The sequence below is a fragment of the Sander lucioperca genome, chromosome 1 (genome assembly GCF_008315115.2).
Source record: "Sander lucioperca isolate FBNREF2018 chromosome 1, SLUC_FBN_1.2, whole genome shotgun sequence".
NCBI classification, from domain to species: Eukaryota; Metazoa; Chordata; class Actinopteri; order Perciformes; family Percidae; genus Sander; species Sander lucioperca.
Genome location: NC_050173.1, coordinates 15,684,738 through 15,695,316, shown reverse-complemented (window position 1 = coordinate 15,695,316; position 10,579 = coordinate 15,684,738). Strand labels below are relative to the sequence as shown.

General features: G+C 41.3%; 1 protein-coding gene across 2 annotated transcripts in view; it reads left to right on the top strand.

The window, feature by feature from the left end:
- The first annotated feature begins 455 nt into the window (after nt 1-455).
- The window catches only part of prkdc (protein kinase, DNA-activated, catalytic subunit), a 55,056-nt gene continuing 44,932 nt past the window's right edge, over nt 456-10,579 (top strand). Inside the window, exons 1-22 of one of the 2 annotated variants that reach the window (XM_031307770.2) lie at nt 456-771; nt 2,338-2,414; nt 2,496-2,600; nt 2,720-2,794; nt 3,181-3,289; nt 3,389-3,501; nt 3,689-3,788; nt 3,970-4,025; nt 4,620-4,650; nt 4,732-4,889; nt 5,003-5,149; nt 5,412-5,576; nt 6,249-6,417; nt 6,942-6,991; nt 7,132-7,236; nt 7,478-7,627; nt 7,910-8,019; nt 8,235-8,394; nt 8,773-8,859; nt 8,931-9,050; nt 9,673-9,832; nt 9,963-10,075. In XM_031307770.2, the coding sequence (XP_031163630.2) occupies nt 609-771; nt 2,338-2,414; nt 2,496-2,600; nt 2,720-2,794; nt 3,181-3,289; nt 3,389-3,501; nt 3,689-3,788; nt 3,970-4,025; nt 4,620-4,650; nt 4,732-4,889; nt 5,003-5,149; nt 5,412-5,576; nt 6,249-6,417; nt 6,942-6,991; nt 7,132-7,236; nt 7,478-7,627; nt 7,910-8,019; nt 8,235-8,394; nt 8,773-8,859; nt 8,931-9,050; nt 9,673-9,832; nt 9,963-10,075 (2,523 nt within the window). In that variant the 5' untranslated portion in view covers nt 456-608. The remainder of the gene's footprint in view (nt 772-2,337; nt 2,415-2,495; nt 2,601-2,719; nt 2,795-3,180; nt 3,290-3,388; nt 3,502-3,688; nt 3,789-3,969; nt 4,026-4,619; nt 4,651-4,731; nt 4,890-5,002; nt 5,150-5,411; nt 5,577-6,248; nt 6,418-6,941; nt 6,992-7,131; nt 7,237-7,477; nt 7,628-7,909; nt 8,020-8,234; nt 8,395-8,772; nt 8,860-8,930; nt 9,051-9,672; nt 9,833-9,962; nt 10,076-10,579) is intronic. The other variant, XM_035999444.1, reaches the window with a different exon arrangement.

The following is a 10,579-nucleotide window of genomic DNA, read 5'->3' as shown; positions in this document are numbered from 1 at the left end:
CAGTGAGTAACTATAACGCCACTCTACTCCAAGGCAGAACCAATAACATAATAACAATAATATAGAATACAACTTTTTTTCCATGTAAAAAAAATGTAAAAAGCGGTATGGGGCGATACAATATCGTGCATCGTCTTCCGGTGAACACTTCAAAATAAAACTTTCCAACTACGCAGTAAAATACACACCAAGTGGAGAGGGCATTGTAAACTCATTATCACACTCAAGACAACCATCAAGCCCACGAGCGTCAACGCAGAAATAATAGTGACCTTCTTTATCGATCAACAATGAGACGTCCAGCAGTTTGTTCTTCCAAATTAGAAAGAGGTGTAGATATAGTATAGTAGATAGATAGTTAGGTAGCTAGCCACTGTCATAGACGTCCATGGGATGTCATTATCAGGGCTTTTATTTTGAAGAAGATATATCTTATCTAATTCTGATTTGCTTGACGATTTTAATGAATGGCTGTGTTGTGCTGTGCCCTGGCGTGTCTGTGTTGTTTAGCTAGTTCAGAGTTCTTTCTCTGATTGTGTACTTATGATAGAAAGTAATGTGGCTAATGTGAAGCTAATGTTAGCTTAGATCCGTGCTGCGGTTAAGTTATGTCTTCCGACAGCACCGCTGCTGGAGGCATTCAAGGGCTTCTCCTGAAACTTCACGAATCACTTTCGTGTGAAGACACCCGAGCTGCAGCTTTGACATGTCACGATATTGTCGGTGAATTGGGACAGGAGTGCATGCTAACACCAACCGAGAATGAACTTGGTAAGACAATGAAGTCCGTCAAGTGACGTTACTCCTCTCAATATCTCATAGGGACGCGTTGAATCCGCGCCAAACTCCATTAACAATCTGTCAATTTAATGTGAATGGTGCTTCTGTTGTTGACGAGCGTTAAACACCTTGTAGCATAAGGTGACCTGGGGATTTTTAGAAGCTACTTATCAATTCGTCATGCAGAAATAATTTCATATTTCGTTCTTTTTTATTTCATTAGTTTTGCCTGTATCAGTTCAGGGTCTTCCGCCAAAACGAGGTCTGTAGTGGGCGGTAACGCTCAGTCTGAACACAATATTAAATGTGTTTGTTTTTTTTACAATAAGCAAATCTTCCAAGAGGCTAACGTTAATGCCACAACTTCATTGGAAATCTGCATTAATAAACTAGTCATTAACCAAGCGTTAAGTGTTTCAGTATTAACTACTTCAGTGGATCTGCAACAGAGGGTTCAGAAGTCTGCAGGGTGTTGTACCGACCACAGATTCCCTCCATGACACCCTGTTCCTCAGGGGGATTCACTCTGTAGTTCATATCGCAAAACATAGCATATGGTCATATTATCACATTACAAGCACAACCTATGAGCCTTGTCATCTCTCTTTCTGGGCTCCACTCAGCATCCTGGCACCTAAGTGGTGGAAACATCTTCTCCCATCTTCTCTTTATTTATTTTATATTTGTTTACAGTCTGTGCTTCTCCCTCAGTTAGAACTACAGAGTCACTCCTTGTTTATGCATGAATGTTCAAAAAACCAACTCTTCCAAATCCCTCTCCTGCCCTCCACCCAACTTCGCTCCAACTACAGTGTTCTTCCCAATCTCTAGATTATAGTTTTAGGTCCATATAACGTTGATCAACTCATTTTCTCTTAAGTTATAGCACATTAGTAACACAGGTGGCGTTTAGTCTTGGAAGGCAGTAGCAAAGGGTCAATGATAGAGGCTTTAAAATTGCATGGATGTATTAATTTTTAAAGGTGCCCTGCCACACGTATTTCATTACTTTGTGGTAATGTCTGAAGTTCTACCATGGACTCTGTAACATTTTTTTGTGGAAAAAAAGCCTTGGTTACCTTGCTTCAAACCATTCTAGTGTGGTATAGAAAGCCTGCTGGAAGACTCAGCTGGATTTGTGCCAGTTCTCATTAATATTCCACGAGCTAAGCTGCTTGACTCTGATTGGCTAACAGCTAGCCAATGAGAGCCTGGCTATCAGCATCCTTTACCCAGCGCAACTGGGCGAGCTCATGAATAGTTATGAGCTCAGGCAACATGACGTCAGACTGACCAGCTTTTGTAATTGGCCTGATTTCTCCGCTTAATTCTTTTCAGTGGCTAGAACTGACAGAGGAGGTAGCTGTTCATTTTCACATTCACGACATAACGCAAACACACGTGGACCTAACATATTTTTAAAAAAAAAATGCAAGTAAAAACGGTTTTGTGTGGCAGGGCACCTTTTAATACATGCGATACACATACTGTAAGTAGCATGCAAAAACAAATTCTACCGTTTTCTTCTGATTCCATCTTTGCATCTCCATCTTAAAGCTTTGCAGACATCCTTACTGTTCTCAAAAGACTATGGACTGCTCAGCTTCCTCAGGAAGTCCCTGGCATCAGATGAGGTAGGCATCAAGGAACATCTGGAGAACAATAATGTAGTACACTGAAAAGTTCTTATTCTGACAGAACCATCTGATTTCCAGTTTCGGGACACCCGAGTTGAGATCTTGGGTTTTTTGGAGAAGTTCTTGGACAAAGTCTCGCCAAGAGTCAAGGGTTGGGAGAAGACTTATGCTATTGACATAAGAGTAAGTTCCCCATTTAGAACCACTTTAAATGTTGTTTTGTTTTTTGGGAGTCGGGGTTTAAATATAATTCCACAAATGAATTGTTTTCTTCATTCTCTCCACTTCTTTTTTTTGTGCAGCACACATGCATGGCTGTGTATACAAAGGAAAAACTAGCCAAGTGTAGGACTGCAGTGCTGGATCTCCTTATTAAGGTTGGTTTCTCTTGGCATCTGGTATATTTTCTTTAACACAGGCCGAGTGTATGCATTCTAGTCTCGCTTTGCCAGACCTTCCTCCACAGCGCTGCGCAGGAGGGTCTAGCTACTCCACACAGCATTCCAGGATGAGAGAAAAACGTCCTCTGGTTTATTGGCATTTCTTTAAACCAATCACAATCGTCACAGGTGGCGCTAAGCATGATCCGGCGGAATTTCCGGCAGCACCGGAGCAATCCCGGAAGTGGAACGTCGTGGATATAGACTAACTGCATTCAGACCTGAAAGAAGAGATCCACTGTTGACATATACAAATATAGACTTAAAAAGTATTGGCTTGTATAGGCTGTTTAGACCTTGTTCTTGTTAAATACTCTCCACAGGTTCTCCAAAAAACAAAGGCGTCCAGTGTGGCTGCAGACCTTCAAATCTGTGAAATATTCAACAGATATTACAGCGAGCTCTGTCAGAAGAGCAGACTACCAGATTCCGGTGAGTCTTCCTGTGATGCCTGAAACCGTGATGAGAATGACTTTAGACAGGCAATGGATATGTAAATGACACAAACATTTTGTCTAATCTTTGTAATAGTCCTCGGTAAAATCTACGAGTTGCTGGGAGTTCTTGCAGAGGTTCACCCCAGCGAGATGGTCAGCAACTCTGACAAACTCTACAAAGCTTATCTAGGAGAGCTAAAAGAACAGGTATGTTTACAGAGGATGTGGTATTGCTATAGAGAAAATGAAGAGAAAATCGTCATTCGTTGTGTAGGCGATGTTTGGGTAAAATCATATTCAGTTATTGTGGAGGCACAGTTTCTCTGATTCTGTGACAACACGGCCGGTTAAATGTGTGTGTATTCAGACGTGGCTATTAAACATTTTGTTTTAGATGACCTCTTTAACAAAGGAACCCAAACTCTTTGTTGTCGCTGGATGTTTGAGAGGAATCACTGCTCTAATGGTCAACTTCACTAAAACCATGGAAGAAGGTGGGATTTTATGTGTGTGTGTGTGTGTGTGTGTGTGTGTGTGTGTGTGTGTGTGTGTGTGTGTGTGTGTGTGTGTGTCCATGTTTTTGCTATATCCATTTATTTCACATATACGACAACAACAAATCTAAATGCTGTTTCTATGATTAGTGCATGATTAGTGTGTGTCTCTGTCTTGCAGACCCAGTAACATCTAAGGACATTTTTCAGTATGCCCTGAAGGCAATCACCCCCCAGGTAAACACCATTGTCTTAACTATCTAACCAAACTTTACAGGTGGAGTACCCTGCATGGCAAGGGGAGTGTACAAGTCATGTGTAGAGCTGCGTATCAAACCGCAGTACTTTTTTGGTACCAACTGAAATATGTTGGTCCTAAGGAGTCATTCAGACTGTTGTTAAGTTCTTCTTAGTAGCGTATGTTAACATATTGACCCTTATTTTTGTGCATAATGTGTCATGGCACACTGGACTGCAGCACGGTGGCTCTGTGGTTAGCACTTCTGCCTCAAAACAAGTAGGCACTGCAGAGTTCGATCCCCAGTCCGGGCAGGGCCTTTCTTTGTGGAGTTTGCATGTTCTCCCCGTTTTTGCGTGTGTTTCCTCCGGGTGCACCGGTTTCCTCCCATCATAAAGACATGCATGCTAGGTAACTAGAACAGCAGTTAAAAATGAGCCGTCTGGCTAACACTGACGCATTTACAGAAATGTTGATTAATGTGCACTGTCCTAATCAAATAAATAATTAAAAAAAAATGTTTTGTGATTGCCTTTTACATTAAATGTGATGCTATGTAACATGACTCCTTGCGTTCCCATTTTGTGTTGTAGGTGGACATGAGCCGCTATGCTGTCACATTTGGTAAGGCCTGCTATTTCTATAGCAACTTCAAGATAAAACTCCTTGAGAACGATTACCTCTTTGACTCTGTTTCTTAAACAGCTGGGCTCCGATTGTTTGCCAGACATGCACCCCAGTTCAGCAGCTGCCTTATGGACCACTACAGAGCTTTGTTTGAGGTCATGTCCAAGCTCTGTGGACACATCAACGCTGAGATGAAGAAGACAAGTTACTATGCACTGGAGGCCTTCCTCAAACAGGTAAACACTTCAAGGCTTTTTCCACACAGGGACAGAAAACGCGTGAGACAGCTTAGCACCATGATGAAATTAAAACTGCTTTTGATACACCACTCTTTTTTTATCATTTTAAGGTTGCAATGCTGGTGGCAGATAATATTGAGGAGCACAAAAGCAAGTTGAAGTTCTTCATGCATAAGTTCTGCGGCATCATTAAGACCATGGACTCGACACACAAGGAACTGTCCATTGCTATACGAGGATATGGATTCTTTGCAGGCGTAGGTTTAATTGCCTTGTTTGCTTTAAGTACAGCCGTAAAAGCCAAAACTTATGGGACGATACATTTCTGCACATGCACTTCAGATTTGCTTGAGTTGATCTACATTTCCATCAGTAGCTTGTTACTAATACTCTGTATTTCCGTTGCATCACGTTTGGTTTCCTGTGTAATCCATTAGACCATCTTACAATGAATCTGTTGTTGTCCGTGTACAATCTAGACGTGTTAATAGTACAAAATCTTTATTTAATTTTCTGTAGCCATGCAAGAAAGTTTGCCCGCAAGACGTGGACTTGATGTACACAGAGCTGATTCAGCGCTGTAAGCAGATGTACCTGACTGAGTCTGACGGGGAGGACGAAAGCTTCTACCAGCTGCCCAGCTTCCTGGACTCTATAGCGAGTGTCCTGATTCACCTGGACAAGGTAACAGACTCACAAAATCAGTATGACAAGTAGAGCCCGACCGATATATCGGCGGGCCGATATTATCGGCCGATATTAGGCATTTTCCAAACTATTGGTATCGACATTTATAATGGCCGATAAATGAATATTTAAACACCCTTCAACCATGTTATGAGTGTTGGCGTTGCATATTTTGTCCACCAGAGGACGCTCTACAACGTCCCTTTAAGTGTCATATCTTAAGTTTGTATTTTTTTATCAGAACTTTGATATATTTTGATGTTCCTCTGTTCTGCTGTGATAATAAAACAAGTTTATTTTTAAACTGCATTATCATATTATTTTAGTGAGGACTCATAAATAACTACAAATAACTAATGTTAGGGAAATCTGTTTTTTTTTTGTAATTTTGTTATGCGTTTCTGGATATTTTTTGCATAGATAGATAGATAGATATATATATATATATATTGGCCGATATATCAGAATATCGGATTTCACCAAATATTTGTATCGATATTGGCCTTAAAAATCCTTTATCGGTCGGGCTCTAATGACAAGCCCCATAGATTTTCAACTGTATCTGTATGTGCCTATATACACACCATTTTATCCTACAGTAGCAAGAAAGACTAATTTGACCCGAGTGATTGTCTAATTTGAACTGGTGCTTTGTGTCCATGGTGTCAGATTCCAGAGGTGTACACACCACTGCTGGAGCGTCTCCTGGTGGTGCAGATTGACAACTTCCCCCAGTACAGCGAGAGAATGCAGACTGCTTGCTGCAGGTCCATCCTAAAGGTGCTGGTGGCCGTGGCCTCTAAAGGACCGGTGCTGTGGAGTTTTATCAGCTCTGTTGGTACGTCCATCTCATCATGAGCACATGCTACCTAAAGGCCGTCATGATTTTTTGAAACGAAAACACTGCCCTTTATCAGATACTGTTTGGGAAGATGCGTGTAGATGGTTTAATTTGGGAAATAATGTGTATTAACCAGTTTACTTTGAAATGTTTTCATTGATTCAAGAACTGATTCAGTACAAAAATAAGAGAACAGACTGTAATAGTATATATGTATATAGCGTCTCAGAACTGTGCACCTTACCCCCCCACCCCCCCTTTGCTTTTGCACTACTTATTTTATTCCATGTTGTTACATTTCTCTTACATACATGTCGACACTGGAAAAGGAGTTGCTTCAATCTCATTGTACATGGGTATAATGACAATAAAAGGCATTCTATTCTATTCTTATATACGGTAGAAACAGAACTTGTTATCAAAATCATATTTTTACAGCATGCTGCTTTTGGATGACTGTTATCTGCGACGTGATTGCACATCACATCTGCTAAAGCATTCACTTTTGCTTCTTTTTTCAGTGCACCAGGGCTTGATTCGTGTCTGCTCCAAACCCATCATGCTGTCTGAGGTCAGGCACATGTTTTCAGATGTTGTCATGATTGAATTTACTCAGCTGAATGTTTTATTTGCTGTCAAATAAATTGTTTTTTTTTTTTTTTTTTTTTTTTTTTTTACTGCGCTGACAAATATGCTTTACTTTTTTTTCAGGACAAAGATGAGTCTTCCCAAGTTCGTACTGGAAAGTGGAAAGTTCCATCTAGTCAGAACTATCTTGCCCTGTTTAAAAGCCTACTGGACTGTGATCTGCTGAAGGTACTGTCAAATTTGACAAATGGAAAATTTTCTTTCAGCAGGTTTGTTTGGTACAGCCTGTTTTATATTCCACGTTACGTAACATTTAGCCCCTGAGCATCTCTTTGAAGACAGTAGTTGGGACTAGTACAACTGTACTACTGTAAAACAGTTTTGAATGTTTGTGGCTACTTTCAGGTTCTTGCATTTTGAATTACAAATATTTAGGTACATGGTGTTACATTTGTGTCATCCCCCGCAGGATTCAGGATTTCTGGATGGAGCTTTTGAAAGTCAGAACCCTGCTCTCATATCTTTGAGCCGCCTGCTTTATGACGAGTTGGTGAAATCGATTCTGCGAATTGTGGAAAAATTGGACTTGTCTGTGCAAAAAGTGACAACGGGAGAGGAGGTGACATTCTGCACATAATCTGATTTAGCTTTTTTACAAGATATGTGGATATTGTTTCGGTCATTATGATTATGTCTCAGACACTTTTCACCAGTTTTTTTTTTTTTTTTTTTTTTTAACAGTAAGAGTAAGAACATTCTTTTCGATGGCATGACACATCCTGAATGAATGTCAAAGCTATTGTATACTTGCTATTGGCAGTATCAGTTTCAACATTATTCAGTTGTTCTTCAAAAGCCTTTCTGTCCCTTGATCCCTAACCCTTGCCTCCTTGTCTGGCAGGCTCCGGATGATGCGGCCCATGTCCTCCCCTCCTCCGACCCCACAGCTCATCTGTTGCCCAATAAGATCAAAGATTTCACTGCCTTCATCAACCTGGTGGACTTCTGCAGGTGATGGAGACAACACACGTGGGAGATCAGTCTACCAGACGTTATAAGGGTCTTTAAAAAGTTCAAATGGGGTCAAATTCAACTCAGTGATTCCTGCAGGCTCCTAATATCACCTTTTAAATTGAACATACTCTGTGTCTCGCACATTGATAGTTCATTTTAAGCATGTGAGATGTCAAGTCTCAGGTAAAAACTGTTGTCTCTTTTTTTTGCAGCGAGTTGTTGCTGAATAAACACGCGGAGTATTTTCAGTCCTGGATGTATCACTTAAGCCATGAACTTATCCTCCACTCCATACGAAACCCACTTGTCAGCGGCTTTTACAAGCTGCTCTCTGTCACCATGAAAATTGCCAAGAGAATTAAGTACTACCAGGTAATATTTCCACTAATACAAAGCATCATCTGTCATCCCATTTATTGCATTTGCCATCGCACAGGACTCTGTCGGGGCACTCTACCAATGGATCTCGTTGGAGGAATTTCAAATTGTGTTTTCCACCTGGTCTTACTTATTAAATGCAGCTCAGCTTTTTTTTTAATTGCATATTTAGAACACTTAATAAAAGGAATACTGTATCAAGGCGGTGGGTATGAGACCAGGTGGACAAAAAGAATGAATGTTCTGTAAGCTCAGTATAGGATAAAGAGTTGAACATTATGGTTGAACAAACTCCGATTTGTATTACTTGTATGTTACTTGTATGTATTCAACGTGGGTGACATTCCTACTTTTTTTTCTGTTTTTGAACAGGGAGTTGGCCCGAGATGCTCTACATCCACCCAGAGTGACACAGTGAAAAGTGCTTGTTTTGCACTCTTCTCTAAGTTTGGAAAAGAGGTAGCTTCTCTTTACAATATTCCCATATTGTAATATGTTGGGCATGTAAGTGACATGCGGTTTCTCACTAGGTGTGTGTGAGAATGAAGCAGTACAAAGATGAGCTGCTGGCCTCCTGCTTGACGTTTGTCCTGTCGCTGCACCACAGCATCGTGGCTCTGGACATCAAGGCCTACTGTCCTGCTCTGGAGGTGGGATCCTTTCATTTGTGTCATTGTGTTTTTGAGAACTAGATAAGGACAGATGAACACATCTCAAAACAAAAAGATCAAATGCAGATGCACAGTAGGGGGTTTAGTGCAGTTATTCACAACCAAGGGTAGTTGTGCCTCAGCGGCTTCTTTGCCAGTTGCCAGGAGGGTATGTGGAAAATATTGTAGAGTCACTCATGTAATATGAGAAAAATAGAATTTGAATTACAATTTGAATTAAAAAAAATATGCCCATATGTCTAACTGCGTGTCAATCACTGCTCCGGCACACGCATTCATTCTTCCTTGTGGGGGGAGGGGCTTAGGTGACCGTTTGGGCTTTAGCGGAAAGGGGGGAGGGACTGAGAAGTTGTCGATGTTCAAATTCGAAAATTCAAAATCTTTGGCAAAATCCTGGATCTTCACAATCCTACCTACAGCACCTTTAACATACACATTAACATCTATTCAAGTGAACATGACGGGTGCTGAAGAAGGAGGGGGGACTTGAGTTCATCTGACAGGTGTGTGTGTGTGTGTGTGTGTGTGTGTGTGTGTGTGTGTGCGTGTGTGTGTGTGTGTGCGTGCGTGCGTGTGCGCGCGTGCGTGCGTGCGTGCGCAGGCGGCTCTGAAGTTGGGTCTGAGCCATGTTCCTTTGGCCAACGTAGCCCTAGATGCCCTGGAGGACTGGTCCTCCCACATTCCTCTGGAGACTATGCAGCACTGCTACACAAACATCCTTCCTCTTCTGGATGGATACCTGAAAACCGCCTCCAGCAACAGTAAGCCCATAATCTTATCAGGGGGAGGTCAAGCACTTCCAATTGGTTACATTTGAGATCATTTCTGTTAAGTAAATCAAGATAATCCATATGGAAAAAAAAAGTCTAATTCAGATGTTGTTGTCTTCAGACAAAGAGGACAGCAACTGGGAGGTGATGTCTTCTGTGTCTTCAAGAAATACAGACAGAGGATACAGCCGAGTGATGACGAGGCTCCTGAAACAGTCCAACCAGCTCACCATGGTACTGGATGGGAAAGTGGGAAGACAGTATTTATTTCAGTATTGTTGTGAAGTATCTTACTCTGCAGTGGTCGGTGTTCTAATTATACAGTATATTAGGGCTGTCAAAATTAAAGCATTAATAAGCTAATTCCTTTTAACGCCACTAATGTTTTTAAGCGCTATTAACGCACGCGGGTTCTGTGATTTGGGCCCTGTAGTTTGGGAAATGATGAAGCAATGCAGCAGTAACTTTGTGAACAGTGTTGCCAACTTTCTCGCTAGATTTATCGACACTTCAGAAAGCAGCTTTATTTATATTTTATAAGCGACTAGCGACAAATTTAGCAGCTTATTCAGACCATCAGGAAAAAAAAGGTGACATATATTCAAATACATTTCTGTTGTTATTCATTCCCATCGGGCAGTGCACGGCTCCCCCTCAGCGCTGACGTCTCTCCCCCTCTGTCCTCTTATGTGTCCAGAGTTTCCCCTCTGTGGCCTCTCACTACCCCCACAAATCAGA